Here is a 26,934-nt window from a genome sequence, read left to right on the forward strand (position 1 = left end):
ATAATATCCTTAACAAACTTATCGACATGAGATATGACAAAGCCGCGTGACTTCGGGCGCTGTTCCTCCCTTCAGATTGTTCAAACATCCGAGTGTGGAGCTTTATACTTCAGCTCTTCTTCTCTGCGCAGTATCTAGTTTCTCTCACCAAGTTCTCATTCATTGCAAAAATCTAGATTGAAAAGCAAATTTGTTGTATAATACGTCATTATTTCAGTAGAGAAGAGAGTTTATATACATGGGTTCTTGTGTTATTCTTCATAACTTTCTCCCAACTACCCATCATTGGCAGTGTTGCAGAAAACAAACCCTATCTCTCACCCCTTCTCCATTTATTTTGCTTAAATCTCTTTCAAGCTTGAAGAAACAAATCTCACTCCCAAATAACCGATTCAAGAAGCTCAACTCTTCGAAATCTCGTCCTGCTCCGGTTGTTTCGGCTGTACAATCCAATTTCTTCAGAGGTTAGATTTTCTGAATTTCTCTCTCTCTCTCTCTCTTCAAATATAAATCCTTTGGATTTTCTGTGGTTTTTGTGTTGCTGAAAGGGTTGGTTTTGTGCTGAATTCTGTTCTTTTTCATGTGGGCTTCTAGAATTATTAGTAATTTTTAGTTGGATCATTTGGTTTTTTGTGAATGCTTTTATTGAAATCATTTGTGCGTGGACAATTTAGTTGTAAGTTCATGGTGATTCTGTAGGAAGTTCTATGCAATGGTTGCGATTAGGAATGGCTGTAAGGAGGCTAATTTGCCGCTTAGTCCCTCCCCACCCCCCCCCCCCCCCCCCCCCTCTTTTTTTGGGTGCAAAATTATACTGTATGTTGGTGCCTGCATTGTGGTTACCCAGAAACTGTGGCACTAGAGTGCAAGGCCTGTTTATATATGAGTAGTTCTAATGTTCTATATTAGGTTATGATGTTCTGTAACTGCTAATGGAGATGAAATTGATCCATATCGACATTGTATTCAGTTTTGATCTAGGTTTTTTCTAGGCATATTTTTCTTAATGTAAATCCATACCCTTACAGAGAAGGGGAAGGGAAAAAAAATGCTAGAGATAACAATGGAAGATATTGTTGAGCATTGGGAGTTGGGATTTACGCAGGGCAATATTTATTGTTGAAAGCTGTTCCTGAGTACTGGTAAAGATGCATGTAATGATGTAAGCATAACTATGACCTTATTAGGTTATTGACTTAATATAAATGAACCAAGAAAACACATTTGCATGACTTGAGCCACGAACCTAAATGAACCTTTGAGAGTACCAACACAACTTGGGAAATTTTGAACACTTAGCTTACATAATGGAAGAAGGTGATGTGCAGTACTTTTTGTTATTCCATCTAACATGGAGTAGGAAAGGAATACACATTTCCCTCATGAGATTTGGGAATAAGCATTCCTAATCTATTCTATGCTATGGATTATATAAAAATTTTTACATTGTCATTTTCTTTATGGTGATAACACCTATATTTTTTAAGCTACCAAATCCTTGTACCATAATCATTCTATATATAGGAATAAACATTCCATGAACCTAATGTAACCTCAGAACTTTACTTCATAATCCACCAAGGTTATCTGCACTTGATGAAATAATTCCTAGTAGTTGGGCATAAGTCTTCTCCTCTTGGCTCTCTCTACATTGTTTTCAACTGATGTGAATGTCTCGCAGACTTGCATGAGTGGCGGGAGGGCAAAGGACCTCTATATATGTATTGACATAATGGACTCTCCCGTTAGTGAGTCATTAATTATGTTTTCTAATTTCTTCCTCTAGATTAGATGAATCCATATCCCATTAATGTAACTTCTTTCCCATATGAAAAGATAATTAACTTGGCCGATGAACCTTCATGTGTTGACTTAGGTGTACTAAAATCAGGAACTTTGAATGGTCCCTATCTTAATTCTTAGTGTTTGGGTACCTTAATGAATAACGCATTTGACTGCAACTACACATGATAAATTTATTCGCATGATAAATTTATGTGGTCATGCAGGGATATATTTTCCAGTGGATGTTTCATATAAGAACTTTTGTCTTTTGGTTTTTTTTTTTAATTATTATTTTTTATCCTTGTTTTCTTAAAAGGTGCAAGTACCAACTTCTATGCATCATCATATTTCTATTTTAAAAGTCATTGTAGGTGGCATACTTCAATAGTGCCATTCAAGATAGTTCTTCTTAATGAAATAAACATATATTAAGTTTAGATTCCATCTCTCACTAATTTATATTAAAATTCCTACAAATTTAGTTCTTCAAACAGTGTGGAAGGTTGGAAGGGATGGAATAGAGGCAGGAACTAATCTGGTGCCTGTAAGTTCATGTTTTCCCATGCTAGACTAGACTTTTATTCTCTTAAATTGGTAGCTGCCTTTCCATGTTCTTAATCTGCTGGCATTGCTCTCATTTGAATATATATTATTGCTATTAGGATGCAGTTCCAAGACCACTAGCAAGGGTTTCTGTAACCATAGTTGCGTTAACCGTTTCCCTCTTTTTACTCAAGTCATTCCTGTCCACAGCTTTCTTTGTGCTGGTATGTTTTGCATTCTTTTCCACTGATGAGAATTTGGGATGCATAATTCTATTTTATTTTTAAATCAACTAGTGACAGCTTTTGATTTGTATTAGTTTAAGCTCAATAATTACATAGTTGAAATCTGCATCTTTTTTTCTTTGGATAATATTCAACTTATCTTGGTTTCTTTTGCTCATTTTCTATCCTTTTACCCAATAATAGAAGCAAGAATGAACTGTAAATTGAGGAATAAAACATTTTGAAAACATAGATCACTCGAGATGAGATTTACAGATGACCAAACTGATTCTATATGCTCATAAAACTGATACAAGTTACTCTCTCACCCTCTTTTTCTCTGGATCTCTATCTGGGCAAGTTCATATGTTGGTCACCCCTTAAAGCTTGAATGCTCACTAACTTTTCTTTCGCTGAGAATCAGTAGGTAAAGTTTTAGACCAATATATTCTATCACTCCAGATGAGACTCACTGGTGACCAAACTGATTTTTTATGCTCATACAAGTTACCATCCTGCCCTATTTTCCTATGAATCTCTAGCTGGGCAATTAATACGTTGTCTATTACTCAGCAGTTGCATCTTTCCTAACTTTTCTTTTCATGAGAATCAGCGGATAAGATTTGAGGCTTCCAAATTCCAATATATTCATTGTTTTATGGTCAGTTTGCTTTGAAGTTAAAAGGACATTATGGTAATACATTGTAATGGTTATTTCTTCAACAGTTAATTCTAATAAATGTGACTTGAGAAATCTATTTCATGAATAGGCCACCATGGGACTAGTGTACTTTATGTTCATAGCCTTGAATAAAGATAAAGGTCCAAGAAGTGGCGGAGGTACTACTACCACAGAGGACAGTCTTGAAGAAGCAAGAAGGATAATGGAAAAATACAAGTGAAAAGAGAAGTTAGCAAGTTTGTTTTTGATCAGTCAGAATCTCTATTTTATCTGTCAGTTTATCCTGTACATGAGCTGACCAAAAGAATCACAGGACGACAGGTGTCTGCATATATTTTTTTGCACGGGTATGTATCCTTATGTTGCTTAGATCTATCCTTGAAAATATTATTATTGAAACAGTGTTTTCTTCAGTTTATAAAGAAAAAATTTGTTTCTTCAGTTTTGGTTTGGCTTTAGCATGTAATCTATGGCAGTATTCTTTTGTTGCAGTCATTTATTGAATTCCATATCACTTTTAAGGAATTCAAGCGCTCAATAAATTTCAATGGCTAATATCCATGAAGTGCAGACAATAAAATTGCTATTTCATAGACCAAATTTGGAGTGCTTGGGGACATGATATTTTTCCCGTGTCATAATTTTCCTACGCTTATCATGAGTGAACAAGCGTGATCACATATCTTGAAGTAGTGCAATATGAGTCGCTAAAAGGTATTCCTTAGATTGTGTATATTCAAATCTTTGCAACATAATTAAAGAGGCAAAATTAAATCTATAAATACAAATGGACTGAATGTTGTAAAATACTGAAAACCTTGCATCTAGAGAACTAATACTGTAATTAAAACTCTTCACTCTCTTTCATATTCTTCCTTTTTCCCTTTTGTAGATGCATCCAATGTTCTCTGCACTGCAGTGATAATTTTGGAATCACAATTTGTTTCTTTTTTGGCAAGTGTTTTGAGTCCTTTTATTCCTTAATGTTTGAAACCTTTTTTGACATAGACTTCATTGTATTCTAGAGGATATTTCCTTGAACCCACTGTGGTTCATGTGTGGTGGGGGCTGAATAAATCATTATGGAAAGTGATGTTTGCAATTTGCCTTGAAGTCATTTTCTGATATTCTACTTCATCTTTGTATGCTAGTGTTCATCTCTGCTACAAAAAAGCTGATGTTCATTAGGGAGATTATCTTGTCAAATTGGAGCAGTTTATGGATTAAAATCATAAGGAATGACACCTTAAACAAGTTGGTCACTCTGTGCACTGATCCCTACTCCCTTTTCTATTCAAGCATGGAGTTATTACTATGTAGTACCACAATTAGAATGTGCTAGAGTTGTTGATTGTTTAATGTGTGTCATGACTTGTATTAGACTAGATATTGTAGTCGTCATTGAAAAATAAACTGGGTAAAATGCATTGAAATGCAGTTAATAGAGTACTTAAAAACTTAAGAAAAATTATGAATTATGAAATGCTGTAATGGTTGATCTAATTGTTCTAGAAAGTTTTATTGATGCTAGTTGGATTATTAATCAAGAAGATTATTCACCACTAGTGGGTAGATTTTCACTTTTGGTGGAGTCATATCTTGAGGTTTTAAGTATGCACCCCTCCACCCCCTGAAAAAGAAAATAATCAGTCATAGATTACAAAACACTATCAGTCATAAAATCACACAAAGTTATGAAGGATTTTTTTTTTTATAGGAATGAAAAATTACTAAAAAAATAAAAAATAAAAAACTAAAATCAACAAAAGCGGATGAAACTAATCATGCTGTAGGGCTTGGATAAAGCTTTTGTTGTACATATGTTGGGCATAAAAATACCACTTCTTAAGGGATGACTTCTTTCAATCTTATGAGATGTTTTCTCGCTATTCTATTTATCCATGAATGTGACTTGTTCTACATTCCCCCCCCCCCCCTTTTTCCAGTTCTGAAAAACTCATCTTCAAGGTGAAGGCTCGATAAAAGGAACATCTGATGAAGGATAATACTCAAATCTAGGAGAGATATCTAATTCATCTGATGTGATCTTCTGTAAAATCCTGCAATGTCTATCCTTACTTTACCTCTACTTGTCATAGGTACATGATTGGAACCGCTCTTTGCACAGAAATACCACCACTAAATCTCCCTCTTCAAAGACCTTTTTACAATGGTATTGGTTTGCATCCTTCTTGTACTTCGTGTTGGACTGTTTGAGCCTTTATCTTCAAATTGAGTTGTCTAGATCCGTTTAGCCATATGCTTTGCTGCAATACAGTAGCCTGGGATCTTTTGTAGAGGAACGAGATCCAGGATATACTGTGGAGCCAATCTGATAAATAAAATATCAAATGTTTTCATCCTTGTAGGCATGCTTACCATGTCATTGCAGGTAAATTTAGCTGTAGAAAAGCTATGACCCACTATTTTAGTTTTTCACTACTAAGAAACTGAAGATACTCTCAAGGGTTCAATTCAATACTTATGTTGGGTCATTGGTCTGAGAAGGAATTAAGTACTTGACTGCAAGTTAGTTTGGAATTGCTACCATAAAGCCCACATGAGTGGCTAAGGAATTTCCAATCTTGATGAGATGAACTTGGGTATTCCAAAAGAATGAATTGGCTGCATGACTTGTATCTCAAGTCTTATAAATAGTATGGAGTGCGTCATCTTTGAGCGTCTGTCAACCACAATAGAAACAGAGTTCATACCATATCGAGTAAATGGAAGACCCAACACAAAATCCAAAGAGATACCCTCGCAAGCTCCTGATCGGATGCACAGCGACATGTAGAGATAGCGTCCATACCATATTGAGTCTGTGGAAGACTCAACACAAAATCCAAATACCCTTCCAAGGTTTTGATCAATGCACAATGAGATGTAGAATATTTGTATTTAGGATTGTCGTTGGAATTCTAGCAAATCACACCCTTCCTGAAGTACTTGGTGACATTGCTCTGCAATTGAGGCCTTAAATACTGCTCCTCCACAAAGTCATAAATACCCTAGTGCCTACCAAAGTCATCACCATGTAGTTCTGAGAGCAAATTCTCCCTTAATGACCAATGAGGTATGCACAATACCAAAGAACAAAAATCAACTTGTTTGATTAGCACTTATGCCACCAATTTTCAATTGCTGTCCTTTGCATGTAACCCTTTTTAAGCAATCAAGCCCAGCTACACTTGAGTGCATGGTGACTAGTAGGGAAGCTCTTTGGCTGAGTGCATCAATCAGTGCCCAGCAAAAAATAAAAATAAAAAAAACGAGAAAAAAAAGGGGGTGCATCAACCACTCTGTTCTATTGACTTGACTTATGCTCGAGAATAAAATTGAGTGGCTGAAGTTGGAGACCGAGTGAGTTTGAGTCTAGGTCAAAATTTTCTTACTTCAAGTACTTCAAAACTTGGTGGTCAGTGTAGAGTATGAACTCTGTTGGAAGAAGTACTATTTCCAATGCTTGATGGTTTTGAAAATTGCATAGAACTACAACTCATATGCGACCACTACTGCCTTGTAAAATGCTACAGATTGGCCATCTTAGGAAAGGATAATACTAACTCTTACAATTGGAGCATCACAATTTAGCTCTAGCACCATCGCAAAGTTTAGTAGTACAATGGTTGGAGCAGTTGGTAACTTTTCTTCCATTAACATGAAACTATTCTTTTGCTTCACCACCCATACCAACCACCCCCCCCCCCCCCCCCCGGGGGCCCCTAATTGATAGTTTCCTTTCTTTAGACATTTAGTAAATGAGTCCATGTCTATGATTGAGTTGAAGTTCTAAATAAGTTTGCTGTAGAAGGTTGCCAATTCATTGGGGAGGGGTCCAGTCTTTGATTTTGTGAAGCTTCTTGTCCTCCAGATTAATTCATGCAACAAAAACGACAAACCCTTTCAAGAGTAACTTATCTATCAAACTTGCACTTCTTAGGTTAACATATATAGCTTGGTCTCCTGCAGTATGGTTAGTACCTCACTCAAGTGATGCAAATCGTCATCTTCACTTAGATTGGGTGCATTTGACAACCCAAAGGGCATCACCAACCAATCATACTACACTTAGTTTTGAAACTTGTCTTCCACTCCTATCCTCATCTCATTTGAATTTGGCGATGGCCACTTCATATGCCAATCCTTGTGAATACCACTGAATCTGCCAATCTATCTAATAGGTATTTTAGGGAAATGTGTACTTCACTATGATCATGTTGATCGCCATGATATTGGCACACATTTCCCAGTTATCATCCTTCTTTAGAATTAACAACACATGCACTGCACACAGGCTTATGCTCTCCTAAATCTTCCCCGTCTTCCACAAGTCTTTGACAATCTCTTATAATGTTGTATTCTCTTGTGGCCAAGCTCACACCTAGTGTGGTACACACAAAAAATTGGCTCCAAGAGCAAGGGCAAACTTATTTAACAAAGCTTGCACTGTGATAGGAGCCTTATTTTGGATAGTTTCCTGATCTTTCGCCACAATAGCATAACTTAGTGGGGCTTCACATCTACATAGAACATTGGAATTGGAACTGTGAAAATTGTGGCCATTCATTTAGCTTTGGTAGCCTTGGGGTGAGCATAATCGGTTAGGGGGCTAAGGGTAATAATGGGTAGTGGATTATATTCGATGATGTTTCAAGAATTATATAATTTGATCATATTTGGATTATTATGGATTTAATCATATTTTAGTTTATAATGGTTGTTTGATTTTTCTTTAGTTGTAACTATTGTATTAATTAAATGACTAAATAGATGTGGATATGTGAATATTTGAATACTTTGGTCATGCTTTAAATTTAAACTCTTTTCTTTTATTAAGAATTACTGAAATTTCAAAAAGGAGACAAAAATGGCAATTGAGATGTTCCTTTCTCAAGGTTTCTAAGTTTTGTTGACCTATATGATTTGTAATTTATTTTCTTGATCCTGCACTTCAATTATATTTGGTTATAGAATGGAATAAGGTATTGGTAGAATAGTTAAATGTACAAGGATATAATAATTTACAAGAAATTCACTTCTGTAAAAAATTCTGTTATTTTGTCCAACATAAATCATGATAGATATAAACATTCTCAATGGTGAAATTTGGGAATAAACCTTTTTTTTTTTTCTTCTTGTTATTGATATTTTTTTTTAATTTTTTTTTTTTGCATTGCCATTTTCTTGTGACGATTTTTCTCTTGTAAGCTATCAATGATTTTATCATGGCAATTCATTTCCTAAGAATGAACATTTGGTGATTCAAAAGCAATCCTTGTTTAGGATGCCTTTACTATTTTGAAGTTTAACTAACTTTTTTTTTTTTTTTCTAAAAATAGTAAGATGATGACTTGCATTAGTTAAATTGAATTCCAATTATTTAAAAATTATTTCTACTTAGAACTATAGCGGTATAAGAATTCCTATCAACAACTTACATGATTGGGGGATAATAATCCATAAGATTCATACTTGTTGCAACTCGTGGACAAAGGGGTCTAAGGCTTTGACTTAGATGATGATCAAGAGAGTGTTGGATGAGATAATGTGGTTGGATGGGCTAATCACTAATCAATACTTGCTCTTTAAGTTAAAGGTAGTCTCAAGGAATTAGTAGTCTCAATTTTATGCAATAAAGATGAGGTTCGCAAATAGAGTTATATGAGGGAAAAGTATTTGTGCTTCATAAACAATCAATTTACAAATGATACTGATTAGCCAATGATTTCCTTCAAATTTGAGCATTCACGACTAGTGATTCTTCCACGTTTATTTAGTAACTAGCTTTTAAATGTTGAATAGTCCCGAAGAAAAGAATCAACATGCCTTGCTCTCTCTTTTCTTTCTTTGCTTCTAGTCCCCTTATGCGAACAGAACCTCCCCCACTCTTGTGCATATGGTGCCATGGGGCCTCTTGTTGTAGGCTATGTTGAACCGAATGATAAAGATTGAAGGAAAATATTTCGAAATGCATTTGGACAAGGTTGAGGGGGTGTCATCTTTTCTTGTGGTTGAGAACAATGTTGTTCCCAATAGGTGGGTCAAGTTCTTGAAGAGGCTATATCTTGGTATGTTGATAGGTTGTTAGTCTTCGATTCGATGGAATGGAGTATTCGTAAGGGTATTATGCAATATTGATTGGTGATTAGGTGGATGAAAGTGGGAAAGTTCTTGGAGTTAGGGTTAGGGCGGAAGGTTAACAGATTTTTTGTGTTCATTCCTGGCAGCGCAAAGGGTGACGAATGGCAAAGCCTTGCAAGTGATTTCTGTGAGCTAGCCCTGAAGGATTTTAATGGTCCTTCAGACACCAGATCATGGAGTTAAGTGGTGTTGGAAGGTAATGAAGGCCACGGGGCGAGTCTCGCGACTGTCTAGATCCTTCTAGAAGTTGATGTATGCTGGTCCGAAGAGAAGAAAGGTGCTGTAGATCTGGCGATGCGCTTGCGATGGAAGAACTTGGGCTTTCGAAGATAGTAATCGTTGCAAACCATTCAGAATCGAGGGAGATGGAAGCTATTGTTCTGGGAGGAATTTTTCTCGTTTTGGACCTAGCCCAATTAATTGAAAAAGGAGGTACGCCTTTTTTATCTAAACTGGGCCATTTATTTGAGCAGGCCCAAATCAAAAGTAAGCCTGAGTTGGGCTGGGCTATGATGAGGAGTCTTAAGGGACGATCCCATTCTTTGGGATCCATAAGGATAATGGTGGTTGGGGAAATAGGGATCCAGGTAATTAAATTCCTTGTCAAAACCCAAGAATAGGGAAGGCCCAGATTTGTGCCCCTAGAATTTAGGAAATGAGCGGTGAGGATGCTATACCCTTAGCTAATGGAATCCATTCCCTGTCTCCAGCACTCCAAGATTCAAGTCAAGGTGAACGAATTTCAGATACATTCCCAGAATATTAGTAGTTTTCAGAGTCAAAACTAGATTGTGGTATTAAAAATGGTAGTAGCCTCAAAGAGGGTTTAATAGGTGGGGTGGAAAGGAGTAAAAAAGTAGGAGCTTCTTTGGGGAAGATTGCCGATGTTTTTGGTCTTTAATTCTGACAAATTTGAGGGACAATATATGCTCATTGAAAGGTGGCTTGTATGGGTGCTAAAATAAGGAAGCGTGTTTGAAGAGAATACAGAAAATTCTGATGTGTTTGGGGGAGATTTTGAAGGAGAACATAGTATAGTGGAAGGCTCTCCCACAAATGAGGCTGCGTGTAGCAATGGGGCAAGAAAAGAAAAAGGAAGTAAAGAAATGGGGGGATTTTTCAAATTTAGAAAGTAATGATATTAATGAGATTGGCTGTGGTGGAGGTTGTTGTTGGATGAGAATCAAAAACAATATGGGAACACTTTTTATTCTTGTGACGAAGTAGGGGATCTATCTTATGATCTTCCTCTCCCATTGGAAGGTTTGGAGGAAGTGTATGTTTTTTTTTATAATGATGGATTAGTTAACAATTTGCAACACATGGATGGGTTTTTGCCTACTCTCATGGAGGAAATTATGTAAAGTGCTCTAATTGCTTTTATTGGGGCGTCACATGCATGGTTTATGAGAAACAAATCAACCAAGCATTGAAAATTCCTTCAAGATCTCTTTCACTCAAAGCTTCTTGCTATTTGTTTTAAAGTTTTGAATTGCTACGAAATTTCTAAGAAATCTCTGAGCTTTTACAACTTCTCTAAAGTACTTGATTTAAGTTCTCGATCCTCATCTAAGAGAAGTAAATCGGTGGTATTTATATTAAACTTCTTACTTCATTCTTTTGATATTTTGAATTTGAAGTATATTAGTTGTGCTGTAATTGTTGTACTAACCAGCTTTTTGAGGAGCAAGTTCTTTGTACACATCTATTTGATCTTTATCTTGTAGTTTGACGATTCCAATGGTTGTTTGGATCATTGACTAAGTAAGAGGATATTGCTTAGAGAGGCGGCCTTTAGCCTATGTAAGGAGTGATCGGACGAGGGGATATTGTTTGGAGAAGGCGGGTTCTAGCTTTAACCAATGAGTGTTGTAAAGGTATTGTTCCGCTCGTTAAAGGAACAAGTTTAGTAATCCTTTGGTGGTTTGCCAAAGGTGAGGACGCAGGCTGGGTATAAGCTGAACCTTGTAAAAATCTCCGTCTCACTCTCTCTTTCCTTGTTCTTTATTTTTAGTACATATTTAAATTGCATGGATGGTTTAAATTTGAAAATCATATAAACTACGTATATTTGGAAATCAAGTAAACCTTAAAGTTTGATTTTGATTTTGATTTGGGTTGCGGAAACCGATGGGGAGTACGTTGGTTGAACCATTCTTTGCGGAAACCATACGGGAGTACGTTACTCGGCTAAACACCCCAAGAATAAATTAACTTAAAAGTTTATTTGAATTCTGAAGTTTGGAAAGGGTAATTGGATTTTATATTAAACATCATATTGAAGAAGAAATTTCATGTATACAGGGCTTTGTTCAAACTCATATTTACTACAGGGCTGAACATAACATAAAAGCTGAAAGTTACATATACTAAACTTGAATGCTTCCATCAATCTTATAGTGCTGAAGTAAATTTATATTTGGCAATCAAATTGGTTATGTTGGTTTGGAAATTGTGTTTAATTGTGTTGTTGATTGATTGTTCTTATTTGATTGACAAAATAAATAAACAAGTGAAAGAATTGGTTAAATCACAAAAGAAGTTAAGGATTTTAAAAGAACTAAAGAGAAAGTTTTAAAAAGCCAATTCACCCCCTCTTGGGAAGCTATTCCTAATTTCAGTATCATCTTTGCTTGTAATTGAGAACAATGTTGTTCCCAATAGGTGGGTCAAGTTCTTGAAGAGGCTATATCTTGGTATGTTGATGGGTTGTTAGTCTTCGATTCGATGGAATGGAGTATTCGTAAGGGTATTATGCAATATTGGTTGGCGATTAGGTGGATGAAAGTGGGAAAGTTCTCGGAGTTAGGGCTGGGGCAGAAGGTTAACAGATTTTTTGTGTTCATTCCTGGCAGCGCAAAGGGTGACGAATGGCAAAGCCTTGCAAGTGATTTCTACGAGCTAGCCCTGAAGGATTTTAATGGTCCTTCAGACACCAGATCATGGAGTTAAGTGGTGTTGGAAGGTAATGAAGGCCATGGGGCGAGGCTCGCAGCTGTCTAGATCCTTCTAGAAGTTGATGTATGCTGGTCCGAAGAGAAGAAAGGTGCTGTAGATCTGGCGGTGCGCTTGAGATGGAAGAACTTGGGCTTTCGAAGATAGTAATCGTTGCAAACCATCCAGAATCGAGGGAGATGGAAGCTATGGTTTCGAGAGGAATTTTTCTCGTTTTGGACCTAGCCCAATTAATTGAAAAAGGAGGTACAACTTTTTTATTAGAACTGGGCCATTTATTTGAGCAGGCCCAAATCAAAAGTAAGCCTGAGTTGGGCTGGGCTATGATGAGGAGTCTTAAGGGACGATCCCATTCTTTGGGATCCATAAGGATAATGGTGGTTGGGGAAATAGGGATCCAGGTAATTAAATTCCTTGTCAAAACCCAAGAATAGGGAAGGCCCAGATTTGTGCCCCTAGAATTTAGGAAATGAGCGGTGAGGATGCTATACCCTTAGAAAATGGAATCCATTCCCTGCCTCCAGCACTCCAAGATTCAAGTCAAGGTGAACGAATTTCAGATACATACCCAGAATATTAGTAGTTTTCAGAGTCAAAACTAGATTGTGGTATTAAAAATGGTAGTAGCCTCAAAGAGGGTTTAATAGGTGGGGTGGAAAGGAGTAAAAATGTAGGAGCTTCTTTGGGGAAGATTGCTGATGTTTTTGATCTTTAATTCTGACAGATTTGAGGGACAATATATGCTCGTCGAAAGGTGGCTTGTATGGGTGCTAAAATAAGGAAGCGTGTTTGAAGAGAATAGAGAAAATTCTGATGTGTTTGGGGGAGATTCTGAAGGAGAACACAGTATAGTGGAAGGCTCTCCCACAAATGAGGCTGGGTGTAGCAGTGGGGCAAGAAAAGAAAAAGGAAGTAAAGAATGAGGCTGGGTGTAGCAGTGGGGCAAGAAAAGAAAAAGGAAGTAAAGAAATGGGGGGATTTTTCAAATTTAGAAAGTAATGATATTAATGAGATTGGCTGTGGTGGAGGTTGTTGTTGGATGAGAATCAAAAACAATATGGGAACACTTTTTGTTCTTGTGACGAAGTAGGGGATCTATCTTATGATCTTCCTCTCCCATTGGAAGGTTTGGAGGAAGTGTATGTTTTTTTTTATAATGATGGATTGGTTAACAATTTGCAACACATGGATGGGTTTTTGCCTACTCCCATGGAGGAAATTTCTAAGGAGAAGGTAGGAGCTCAAGATCTTTACTTGTTGACTGATATTGGCTAAAATAATGTGTGCTTGAATGGTGGCAAAAGTCTAAAGATGAAGGGTCAAGGGAATTAGTGAATCTGAAAAGTTTGGTAAATTATGATGGAAAGGGTTTGAAAAGGTGCTTCCAAGGTTAATTTTGTATAGTTTCATTTGGTGATCTTGTGTTTTTCTATTTTCTTTCTATTTTTCTTTCTCTTTTCTTTTTTTTTTTTTTCTGTTGTTATTTGATTACTTCTTGTCCCTACTAATTCTACCTTTTTTTTTTTCCCTTTCTAATATAACTTTTATTATTACAAAGAAGAATAATCCAATTTTTCTCAGCTAGGAATCTTGTATGGATGCCATTGCCCACTTTATTTTTAACTTTTCTCAATTTCAAAAGAAAATTTCAAAAAATAAGCATACAATAAAATGGAGTGTGAAATACAATCACCAAGGATGCTTAAGGTGAGTGAATTAGATAGATTGCCTTTTAGATATTTAGGAGTGACATTTTCTAATCTCCTATTTCCCCATCGCGATAGAGTTGTATGTGCATGGAAATATGCAAATGATAGTAGCAAAATATGCAAAGTGAAATAATAAAAAATGAGATATAGATGGTTGGTTTGCTTTTTGGATTTCTTTTTAATAAAATTTTTAGACTTCTCTTGAACTTTCTTAAATTATTTTGGTTTTGCTTTTGGTTTTTTGGATTTTATGGCACTTTTGGAAATTTTTATGTTTTTTTAATGCATTTTTGAAAATTTTTATAATTTTTCAAATTTTTTTTTTGAAAATTTTATATTTATATTTTTATAAAATTTTCCTAATTTTTTTTAAATTTTTTTTTCTTTGTTTTTTCCTAGTTAATAAGAAAAAAGGTGAGGTAATAATAATATAATAATATGAACTTTTTTTTTTGTAGTAATAGTAATAACTATAATACCAAAGAAATAATTATAGTAACCCAACCCAGGAAATAAATAAATAAATAAATAAAAGAGAGGGATGGAAAATTCAAAAATAAGGACAGCATGGCCTCGTCGACGAATCCCAGTTTTTGTCGATGAGTGCTTTCTAGGGATCATTGATAAAGTTTAGAGCGTTGTCAATAAAGAGATCTCGAACGACCGAAAATATCAAGCTTAGGGTTCGTGAACAAAACCCTTTTTTGGTCGACAAATGGCATTCTGTAGTTCGTCGACGAATTTGACCGAGTCAAGGGGGTTATAAAAGGAAATTTTGTTTGCTAAGTCTAGCGGAGTGGATATTTGATCTGGGCATTTTGGACCTCACTCCAAAAAGTTAGGGTTTCGGCCTTTTGGGGCATTTTTAAGGAAAACAGGTAGGAGAATTATATTATGTTAGCTAATTTTACGGATTTTACAAATTTAAAATGTTGGAAATGATTATATGTGAAAAATTACGACTTTTCTAGGGTTTCTGAGCCTAGGGTTCGGTTAACCGACCTTATTTTCAAAACCAACCGATTAAATTCAAATATGATATTTTTATATTAAAGTACTCGACTTTCTGAATGTTTTCACCGGTTGGGAATTTGGGATTTGAAACCATAGGGGTATTTTACAACGAACCAAAGACGGTAGGGTTAATTATCTTTATTTTTCCTATATTTAGTTATATATCTATATTTTTAGTAAAATAACAACTTGGAGATACTCATACCCCTATTTTCCGTATGGTATTTATTTTCTCAAGCAGTGTGTATTTATGAATTACCTAATGAAAAATTGTGTCATTAGTACAATTTTAATTGGCATAAATGAGCAGGTTTTGTGTAATACTGATATGATACGATGGCTATATGTCGAGATATGATATGACAGCTATATGTCGATATGTGATATGACGACTAGATGTCGAGTTTATGATATGTCGATTTTTACCGAGACAGTATACAACAGATATTTTTATAGAACTACGAACAATTTATGTTTTATGTAGTTTCATGAAAATGAATTATGATTTCAGTTTTATACGATGTAAATTGTCATATATGTCCGTAGAGCCCTGTTAATATGATGTTATGTTATGAGCACGATACCATAGTTATATGTTGTAGGGGTGCAACCACACGTCTTAGATAGAGTGTGGATATAGGAAAGGCGACTAGTGGCCTGAGTAAAGTACTCCCTGATATAGAAATTTCGGGGCTCCATCCAATGTAGTAATTTTGGGTGACCCGGCCTTTAGGCATAGGGTAGGCACCATCGTACTACTTTATGTTTGACTTAGCTGTAGTCGGCCGGCTATATGCTAGGTCCAGCATCCAGGCTGCACAACCCGTAATGGGGGGAAGCATGTCGTATGTTATGTGTAGCGTGACGATGCTAATTCAGTAGTACATGTTGTATCTTCTAAGCATATATGGACATATTTACTATAAAAAGGATTATATTGAGTCAGCAATATGTATTTTCAAATATACAATTCAGTATAGTTTAAAATGTCAGTTAAATGATTTAAAAGTTAGCAGTAATATGTACACATGAAATTTTATATTAACCACACACTAATGATAATATAATCCGTCTTACTGAGAGGTGTCTCACCCTATTGTACAAATCATGTTTCAAGTCTTTCGAGGGATCGTGTTTAGCGTACCACCGGGCTAGTTGTTGATCGTTATTTGTTTTGTCAAAGCTGGTGAGTCATAGACAGTAGCTATATCCCTTTTGGGGATTGTAATAGCAAAGTATGAATGTAGTATGTATTGTTGACCTAGTTGGTCATATCCTGGTTTTGATAATGACAAATACATTTGATACCGACGTTTGTCATGAGCTTGCATGCAGATTCACCCTACGCGTATATTTGAACAGAAAGCTATATCATGATGGCATATGGTGATCACGCAGAAGAATGAAGAAAATTGTATTGTATTTGTAATTATTTTTGTAATTCTTCATTTTGGGTTGTAATTTAGTTATGGACTATACCACAATATGGTCTATAATAATCTGCATCATGCATGGTAGGATAATATGCTCAAAAAGACCTAGACTGACCTTAGGACCCTCATATTTGCATAAAAATGTGCCCTATCATTTTAATATTAATCATCATATGAATAGGGATAATTTTATAAAGGGACTAGGATTGAAATGCTCTAAAAAGGCATGTTCGGTCGACCGAACTGTAATGCACATAAGTATTTGGTTGACCGAACCTTCACCGGGTCAACATTTTGACCCTTCGGTCGACTGAACCGAAAATGAGCTGCAACGCTCTAGTCGACTGAACCACCTTGAGGATGTCCTAACACTCTAGTCGACTGAACCTCCAAGTTCAAAAGAACTTGGTCGACCGAAGTTCGGATAGTTTTGTCAACCGAACCCAGTACAGTCAACCGAACCGTAGAGGTTTAGAATCGCCTTATAAATGGTCGACTGAACACTTAGTTCAAATTCTCTATGGTCGACCGAACTAAGCACCACAGTCGACCAAACCATCAAAATGGTCAACCGACCCTCTCGGGTTGAAATAATTTTAACTGCGGTAACATGGGGTTATTTGGGTTAAACTGGTTTAAAACTTTTTTAATTATGCCCATTAAGTCCCTAACGGTCATAAAATTGGCCAAGTCTATATATAGGGTCTCATTTGCAAAATTAACATATGATTAGCACTTAGATTAACTTGAAAATTCTCTAAAATTTTAAGGGCATTTTCTTCACATATAAGCCCATACATCCACTATTTGCTATTCCTTTAAGAAATCTAAGTAAGTTACAATTGTTGTTGAGTGATTCAAAGTGCTTGAACTCTCCTAGTTATTGATTGATTGATTGATTTTTTTTTCATAAAGAGTTCTAGCTAGGGTTTTTTTCCCGATTTAAATAATAAATCTTTGTGTGGGAAAATCCTTGTAGCTAGTGAGTCTTTGCATCTTGGTTGCAAGACTCATCAAACTTATGTGATTTTGATTTGTAAAATATTTTTCATAAGCTTACATATTTTTCAAATATCGCTTGAACCATTATTTTGAGAAAATCTTGTTTGGGATATTTTGAATATAAGTTAGAATACTTTCAAACTTGTGCTGATTGATTTACCTTGATTATTTGTTTCAAAGTTTGCTTGGGAATACACTCTAGATCATTAACTATAGATTTACATTAGATTGAGTGTTTAGCACATTATTAAGCATTGAGCATATTTACTATCATCCGTGCTTGCATATTATCTGGACTGTATCGTAGTACATATCTGCTTGTGTAAGAAGCATTTCCGTGTACGCACAATTTTCATACATTTTTTGAATTCTAGGCATGGGTCTGAAGAGGGAGACTAGCCCTGTGGAATAGTACCAGATTGACTTAGACCCAATTAGGAAAGTTAGGTGCACCATCCTGATAAGGTGTAGGTTGATGTCAGTCTCGCTAATTGATCTCGTTGTAAACGGTGCGACTCCACCCGTTAAGTGAGCCATAGTGGAATCCTTGTGCTGGTGAGCCAAGGCGAGGACATAGACACTTTGACCAAACCTCGATAACATATCTCGTGTGCTATTTATTTATTTTTTCGCATTTTATATTATCGCACATGTATGTTTTATTTATTATTGCATAGATAAACCCTAGATTGTATAATATTGCTGCAAAACTGGTTGATCTAGGGATAAAGTTTTAAATCTCCAATTCACCCCTCATTTTGGGATTGCACCAAAGCTAACATGTATGTATGTATGTATGTTGGGAAATAGTTAGAAACTCTGGTAAGTTTTAGAGGATGTATGTTATTTTGTTGTGCATATTTATACAAATCAGTATACAACACTTGTTTCCCTTTATTTGGGCAGGTTGTATATGTATGGTATCAGAGAAATGTATGTTATGTATGTTTAGTAGCACTCCGGGCCCACCTAGGGGGTCAGGGCGTTACAATTGGTATAAGAGACAAGTTGTTAGGTCTTGTAGACTTGGTTAGATGAGGTTAAGAGGTCATACTAGAGTATAGGAAGATAGGATTGGGTAGAATAGGAATGTTGAGTTTGGCTTTGTAAGCTTGGAAACAGAAATTCATTGGCAGACTTCTGTATTTTTATGGATCAGTCGATGGGTTCAGAAAGTCACGACAATCCATTGACGGTTTTGTTTCCGAGTGGAAAGATGGAACTTGAGCTAGAATGGAAGTAATAAGTTGGTAGAGTATGTTCTCATTAGGGACGTTAAGTTATTAAAGTAAGTCTTATGGTATTGTAGTTGTAGCAAATATGTAGGGCACTAAGATTCTAAACAACTTTCTCGATTATCTCTTCAGGATGAAGTCCAGGAACAATACTGCTAATGCCGGAGGGAGTAGCATTGAGGGGGCTGGCCATAAGACTGGCAGTGACTCTACGGTGGTACTTCGGGACTTTGCCTAGCAGTTTATGGTGGAGGTTATGCGGAATTCCAGGGGGCAGGACCGTCCCACGGTTGAGTTAGGAGGATTTATTGAACAGTTCACCCGACTAAAACCTCCTACCTTCGCAGGGAGAATCGGCTCGATCCGTGCTAAGAATTGGATTCGAGAGATTGAGAAGGTCATGACTGTTTTGCATTGTACAGATGAACAGAAAGTGTTCTACGCGACGTTTAAGTTGACTGGAGAAGTCGAGAGGTGGTGGGAATCGGTTAGAATGCTAGAGGAGCAGAGACTGGTACTTGTGGCGATGACGTGGAGCTGTTTCAGAGAGGTGTTCTTTGAGCAGTACTTTTCGGCCTTTGTCAGGAACGCAGAGATGGAGGAGTTAATGAGCCTAACACAAGCGTAGCTGACAGTTCAGTAGTACGCTGCTCGATTCATGGAACTGTCCTGTTTTGCTCCTTTTATGGTACCGGATGAGGCGAGGAAAGTTTGGAATTTTGAGAGGGGTTTGAAGAAGGAAATCCTGAAGCAGGTGGCGATATTGCAAATATAGGACTTTGCTACTTTGGTGGATAAAGCCATTGTGGCAGAGGAGAGTTTGCAGGGAGATACAGAGGTCCAGAACCCGAAGAAGAGGCCAACACCTTCCAGTTCTTATTCAGGTGCGAGGCAGGGTCCTTGGAAGAAATATGGTGGTGGCGGAGGCCAGTGGCAAGAGATGGGTGGTGATACATCTCAAGGTACCACATCTTCCTCCACTTGTCCTACTTGTGACAAGCAGCATGAAGGGAAGTGCATGATGGGTTCAGGTGTTTGCTACCGGTGTGGTAAGCCAAGGCATCCGACACGAGATTATGGCACGCCGAAGAGCAATGCACCCTCATAACAGCCATATCGGGGAGGCTATTAGGCACCACGAGGTGGATATCAGAGGGGTACGACTTAGGAGATAGTGTATTCCTTAACTCCTGGTGGCGCTGAGAACGCAATAGATGTGGTTATAGGTAATATTTATATGCTTTCAAATAAAGCTATTATACTATTTGATTCAGAAGCGACGCATTCCTTCATTTCTCACAACTATTAGATGATGAATTAGTGGTGGCTATACCATTAGGGTCGATAATCGTATGTAGTAGGGTGATTCAGGATTTTCCATTAGAGATTTAGGGGAGTGTATTGCCAGTTAATTTAATTGTGTTTAATATGCACAGTTTCGATATCATTTTGGGAATGGACTGACTAGTGGCCAGTTATGCAAGTATCAATTGTCATAGGAAGGAGATAGTATTCAGGCCTTTCGGAGAGCAGGGATTCAAGTATGTGGTGTTGTGTGTGCACTCTACACCACAGATCCTTTCAGCCATTCAGGCGAGGAGGTTACTGCTGGAGGGATGCCAGGGGTATCTTGCGTTTGTGAAAGAAACACTGAGGGAGGAGCTTAGATAGGAGGACATTCCCGTAGTAAGGGAGTTTTCAGATGTGTTCCCAAAGGACTTATCGGGATTGCCTCCTGACCGCGAGGTGGAGTTCGCTATTGACTTGACTCTAGGGACGACACTGATATCGAAAGCTCTGTATCGAATGGCTCCAGTAGAATTGAGGGAGTTGAAAGAACAGCTACAAGAGCTACTTGATAAGGGCTACATCTGATCGAGTGTTTCACCTTGGGGAGTACCGGTGCTATTTGTGAAGAATGATGGGTCGATGAGGATGTGCATCAACTACAAAGAGATTAACAAGGTGACAGTGAAGAATAAATACTCGTTACCTAGGATTGATGATCTATTTGACCAGTTACAGAGCACATAGGTTTTCTCCAAGATCGATCTGCAATTCGGGTATCATCAGCTGAAGGTGAAATCAGAAGACATACCAAAAATTGCATTCCATACTAGGGGTATTGTCACTATGAATTTCTGGTTATGCCTTTCGGATTGACCAATGCTCCTGCAATATTTATGGACTTGATGAACAGGGTGTTCGACGAATATCTAGATCAATTCGTGGTCGTTTTCATCGACGACATTCTAGTTTATTCGAGGAGTCCTGAGGAGCATGCAGCTCAGTTGAGGTTGGTACTTCAAGTGCTTAGGGAGAAAAAGTTGTTTGCGAAGTTTAAGAAATGCGAGTTCTGGTTAGAGCAAGTGGCATTTCTAGGGCATGCTGTGTCTAGAGAAGGGGTATCGGTGGACTCGAACAAGATAGAAGTGGTAGTGGACTGGGCAAAACTGAAGAACGTGCAGGAGGTTAGAAGTTTTCTAGGTCTTACGGGATATTATCGCAGATTCGTCGCAGGGTTTTCTAGGCTATCAGGTCCGTTGACACGACTTACAAGGAAGAATATGAAGTTCGAGTGGACCGATGAGTGCAAGTAGAGTTTTCAGGAACTGAAGCAGCGGCTGGTTATTGCTCCAATGTTAACCATTCCATTAGAAGATGGTGGACTTGTTATCTACAATGACGCCTTTAAAAAGGGACTAGGATGTGTCTTAATGTAGCAGGGAACGGTGATTGCTTACGCTTCTCGTCAACTCAAGGAATATGAGAAGAACTACCTGACGCACGATATGGAGTTGGCAGCGGTAGTCTATGCATTAAAGATCTGGAGACTCTACCTATACGATGAAAGGTGCGAGATTTTTATTGATCATAAAAGTCTTAAGCACTTTTTCACCTAGAAGGAGTTGAATATGAGACAGCGAAGGTGACTTGAGCTAATAAAGGACTACAATTGTACCATTAGTTACCACCCAAAAAAAGCTAATGTGGTAGCTGATGCTCTGACTCGGAAGTCAGTGGAAGCGTCAGTCTTAGCAGTGGGTGTTCAACATCAGATCAGTATGGACCTAGAAAGGTTATGCATGGAGTTAGTGGAAGGAAATCATCAGGCGTTCATTACTAGCCTAGTTCTGCAACCGAACTTACGGGAAAGGATCAGAACAGCTCAGATAGAAGACGTAGAGCTGGTAGAGGTTATAGAAGGGGTTCATAATGGTTTAAAATCAGATTTCAATATCTCTGACAATGGGATATTGAGATTCCACACCAGGATATGCGTACCGAATGACGTTGAGATCAAGCGAATCATTCTAAAGGAGGCACGTCGTTCACTCTATGTAGTACATCTAGGAGGTACAAAGATGTACAGGGATCTACGGGAATCTTTCTGGTGGTCTAACATGAAAAGAGAGATCGCCCGTTTTCTAGAACAGTGTTTGACATGTCAGCAGGTGAAGGCCAAACACTAGAGGTCAGCAGGACCGTTGCAACCACTTCTCATTCCTAAGTGGAAATGGGAGCACATTTTCATGGATTTTGTCACAAGATTGCCATCAGCACTTCATGAGTAGAATGCGATTTGGGTTGTAGTTGACAGATTGATGAAGACGACTCATTTCATCCTGGTTAAAGTCAATTATTCCATGGATATGTTGGTCGAGCTTTATGTTTAGGAGATTGTCAGATTGCACCGGTGTTGATTGTTTCAGATAGGGATCTGAGGTTTACTTCTTGATTTTGGAAGAGTCTTTAGGAAGCATTGGGATCTCAACTCGCATTTAGTACTGCGTTTCACCCACAGACTGATGGTCAGTCAGAGAGGACCACCCAGATTCTAGAGGATATAATAAGGGCGTGTGTACTGGATTTTGGGGGTAGTTGGATCAAATATCTGTCGTTGGTTAAGTTCGCCTATAATAATAGTTATCACGCTAGTATCAGGATAGCACCGTATGAGGTACTGTATGGTCGGAGATGTTGATCACCGTTGTATTGGGATGAGGTTGGTGAGCAACATATTTTGGGGTCAGAGTTGGTCCAGTAGACCTCAGAGATGGTCAAGCTCATTAGAGAACGAATTAAAACAGCTCAGAGTCGGAAAAAGAGCTACGCAGATATACGTCGGTAAGAGTTAGATTTCAAGGTAGGTGATGTTATATTTTTTAGGATTGCTCTGATGAAAAGGGTAATGAGGTTTGGTAGGAAGGGCAAGCTGAGCCCTAGGTACGTTGGACTGTTCGATATTTTGGAGAGAGTTGGTCCAGTGGTGTATAGGATAACATTACCTCCAGTATTGTCTAGGATTTACGACATGTTCCATATATTTATGCTTAGGAGGTATGTTCAGATCCTTCGCATTTGATTAGTTACAAGTCTTTGGAGTTTAAGGACACATTAGCATACGAGGAGATACCAGTTCAGATCCTAGATTGTAGGGAGCAAGAGCTACGTACGAAGAGGATTCCGTTAGTAAAGGTACTGTCACGTAGTCACGCAGTCGAGGAAGCTTCATGGAAATTAAAGTCAGAGATACGTCAGAAGTACCCACAGTTATTCAGAGACGCTCAGAGCTAGACAGGTAAACATAATGGTAAGTAAGTGGTGTGTATGTATCGTAGTAAGAGTAAGTTGGTTTATGGTTTAGAGTATGTTTGGTCTTCGGGAGAGTTTTGTATGGATATTGTAAGCTCTCGAGACATTATGTGTAATCACGGTATTCCTCCGCCACAAGTGAGGGCAGGTAATAAATTTGGGACGAGGCTGCTATGTGGGTGACCACCGGCTCTTCTTAGAGTCAGAGCAGTGATAGTTCAAATGATGTGATAGTAATCAATTAGAAAATTTCTAGGACGAAATTTTTATAAGGAGGGGAGATTGTAGTAACCTGACTCAAGTAATAAAGAAATAAAGAAATAAAAGAGAGGGATGGAAAATTCATAAACAAGGACAACATGGCCTCGTCAATGAATCCCAGTTTTCGTCGATGAGTGCCTTTCTAGGGATCGTCAACGAAGTTCAGAGCGTCGTCAATGAAGAGATCTCGAACGACCGAAAATATTAGGTTTAGGCCCTTCTTTCGTTGACGAATGGCCTTCTGTAGTTCATCGACAAAGGCGCCATTTCGTTGACAAATTTGACCGAGTCAAAGGGGTTATAAAAGGAAATTTTATTTGCTTTTTCATTAAGAAACTTATTCTCTCTCTCTCTCTCTCTCTCTCTCTCTCTCTCTCTCTCTCTCTCTCTCTCTCTCTAACCTACGAACCATACTCTTTCTCTCTTCGATTTTCTCGTCGATCGTCGCCAGATTCAACGATCGGAAGTTATCACTAAGATTTAGGAGTATTTCTTTACAAGTCTAGCGGAGTGGATATTTGATTTGGGCATTTTGGGCCTCACTCCAAAAAGCTAGGGTTTTGGCCTTTTGGGGCGTTTTTTAGAAAAAAAAAAAATAGGTAAGGGGATTATATTATGTCAGCTAATCTTATGAATTTTACAGATTTAAAATGTTGGAAACGATTATATGTGAAAAATTATGGCTTTTCTAGGGTTTCCGAGCCTAGGCTTCGGTTAACCGACCTTATTTTCAAAACCAACCGATTAAATTCAAATATGATATTTTTAAATTAAAGTACTCAACTTTCTGAACGTTTTCACCGGTTGGGAATTTGAGATTTGAAACCATAGGGGTATTTTAAAACGAACCAAAGGCGATAGGGTTGATTATCTTTGTTTTTCCTATAGTTAGTTATATATCTATATTTTTAGTAAAATAACAACTTGGAGATACTCATACCCCTATTTTCCGTATAGTATTTATTTTTCAAGCAGTGTGTATTTATGAATTACCTAATGAAAAATTGTGTGACATGAGTACAATTTTAATTGGCATAAATGAGCATGTTTTGTGTAATACTGATATAATACGATGGCTATATGCTGAGATATGATACGATGGCTATATGCCGATATGTGATATGACAGTTAGATGCCGAGTTTATGATATGCTGATTTTTATCGAAATAGTATACAACAGATGTTTTTACAGAACTATGAACAATTTATGTTTTATGTAGTTTCATGAAAATGAATTATGATTTCAGTTTTATATGATATAAATTGTCATATATGACTGTATAGTCCTGTTAATATGATGTTATGTTATGAGCACGGTACTGTAACTATATGTTGTAGGGGTGCAACCACACGTCTTAGATAGAGTGTGGATATAAGAAAGGCGACTAGTGGCTTGGGTAAAGTACTCCCTGATGTAGAAATTTCAGGGCTCCTTCCGATGTAGTAATTTCGGGTGACCCGGCCTTTGGGCATTGAGTAGGCACTATCGTACTACTTTATGTTTGACTTAGCTGTAGTCGGCCGACTATATGCTAGGTCCAGCATCCAGACTGCACAACCCGTCATGGGGGGAAGCGTGTTGTATGTTATGTTTAGCGTGACGATGCTAATTCAGCAGTACATGTTGTATCTTCTAGGCATATATGAGCATATTTACTACAGAAAAGATTATATTGAGTCAACAGTATGTATTTTCAGATATACAGTTCAGTATAGTTTAAAATGTCAATTAAATGATTTAAAAGTTAGCAGTAATATGTACACACGAAATCTTATGTTAAACACACACTGATGATCATATAATCCGTTTTACTGAGAGGTGTCTCACCCTATTATACAAATCATGTTTCAGGTCCTTCAAGGGATCGAGTTTAGCGTACCACCGGGCTGGTTGTTGATCGTTGTCTGTTTTGTCAGATCCGGTGAGCCATAGACAATAGCTATGTCCCTTTTGGGGATTGTAATAGTAGAGTATGGATGTAGTATGCATGTATGTATGTATGTATGTTGGGAAACATTTAGAAACTCTAGTAAGTTTAAGAGGGTGTATGTTTTTCCACTGTGCATGTTTATACAGATCAGTATGAAACACTCGTTTCCCCTTATTTGGGCAGGTTGTATATGTATGGTATCAAAGAAATGTATGTTATGTATGTTTAGTAGCACTCCGAGCCCACCTAGAGGGTCAGGGCGTTACAATAATAATAACATAAACTCCTTTTTTAACTTTTGATTTTTTTTAATTTATCTGTTATATATTTGCTTCTTATGCGCTTGTATTTTTTTTTTTTCTTTTTTTGAAAAGGCCATGCATCAAAATAACGCCACTTTGGATCCTACATGTGGATGTGTTCATACGCTGTGTTGCATATTTATCCACACACTTGCCTAATTTTTAACTTTTTGTTTTTTCTTCCCCTAAAATCAAAATGATATTGTTTGTTCATTTTGTGGATGTGCATGCACTGTGTGTGGCTTTCATGCTCTAAAATTAATTTTTTTCTATTTTTTAATTTTAATTTTAAAAATCTTTCTACAAAAGAAAACATTACACATGTAAGAGAAAAATAGTCAAAAAATTCAATATAAATTCTAGAGAGGCTAACAAAATTCAAGAAAACCCATAAGTAAATAGCAAAATTATCAATATTTGTTCTATGAGCTCTAAACTTCCCTAGATTATCTTGGACCATGTTGACTCACTAGTATTAAGGCGATAAAAAAGAAAAATTGTAGGAAAACACAATGTCGATAATACAAGTTTGTGGGTGGTCCTTCTATATGATAAGTTTAGTAGGTTCCTATTATTTAAGTTTTAAGTTAAGTGGTGGTGGTCCATCTTAGGATTTATATAGTTAATTTATTTCTTTTAGAGATATTGGCTTATAAACCCAGAAGGCTTGAAAATAATTCCAAATTGTTATAAAAGATATAGGAAAATAAATAGAGATGAGACAGAAATTTACGTGGTTCTGCTATACGTACTCCACAGGCTGATGAGATCAAAACTTCACTATGTTGAGTGGACTTACAAGATGATTTAGAACCGGCCTTGTACAAACTATCGGAATCGATCTTGTAAAAGATATCTCTCTTCTCTTTATCTCTCATTTTCTTTTTATAGGCCTACTTTCTTCAAGCATGAAAATATGTATACAAGCATGCAAATATGTGTATATAAATGTGAGGAGTAGGGTGTCCTTTTATAGGGCAATATGGATAACAAGACATTTATTGGGGCGAAAAAATTGAAGTGGTGGAAGATGGGGTGACATTCATATTTTTCTTAACACTCCCCTTTGGATGTTATCTATATATTAACTCCTTCTGCTAAGATCTTTAAAATGTTTC

At 37.2% G+C, this 26,934-nt stretch overlaps 1 protein-coding gene across 3 annotated transcripts; it reads left to right on the forward strand.

Annotated features, from left to right (window-relative positions):
• Window positions 1-25,807, forward strand: LOC131155617 (uncharacterized). 3 transcript variants are annotated; one of them, XR_009136861.1, is made up of 5 exons: window positions 1-464; window positions 2,268-2,329; window positions 2,448-2,552; window positions 3,323-3,581; window positions 25,436-25,807. XR_009136861.1 is itself a non-coding variant. In XM_058108865.1 (4 exons), exons 1-4 carry the CDS (start codon window positions 239-241, stop codon window positions 3,452-3,454), a joined length of 525 nt encoding a protein of 174 aa, XP_057964848.1. In that variant the 5' UTR covers window positions 1-238; the 3' UTR covers window positions 3,455-3,675. The 3 variants fall into 3 exon arrangements, 1 of the variants encoding a protein (XP_057964848.1); XR_009136860.1 differs by lacking the exon at window positions 25,436-25,807 and adding an exon at window positions 3,727-3,834 and having other exon boundaries at window positions 30-464; XM_058108865.1 differs by lacking the exon at window positions 25,436-25,807 and having other exon boundaries at window positions 3,323-3,675.
• Window positions 25,808-26,934: the final 1,127 nt, after the last annotated feature.

This window comes from Malania oleifera, chromosome 5 (assembly GCF_029873635.1).
Source record: "Malania oleifera isolate guangnan ecotype guangnan chromosome 5, ASM2987363v1, whole genome shotgun sequence".
Classification (NCBI taxonomy): Eukaryota; Viridiplantae; Streptophyta; class Magnoliopsida; order Santalales; family Ximeniaceae; genus Malania; species Malania oleifera.

Excerpts from the sequence above, each read along its gene's own strand:
- LOC131155617 (XM_058108865.1), top strand. The coding sequence starts at position 239 with ATGGGTTCTTGTGTTATTCTTCATAACTTTCTCCCAACTACCCATCAT. Across the intron at positions 465-2,267 it reads ACAATCCAATTTCTTCAGAG|TTCTTCAAACAGTGTGGAAG; the intron begins GTTAGATTTTCT and ends CTACAAATTTAG. Across the intron at positions 2,330-2,447 it reads CAGGAACTAATCTGGTGCCT|GATGCAGTTCCAAGACCACT; the intron begins GTAAGTTCATGT and ends TATTGCTATTAG.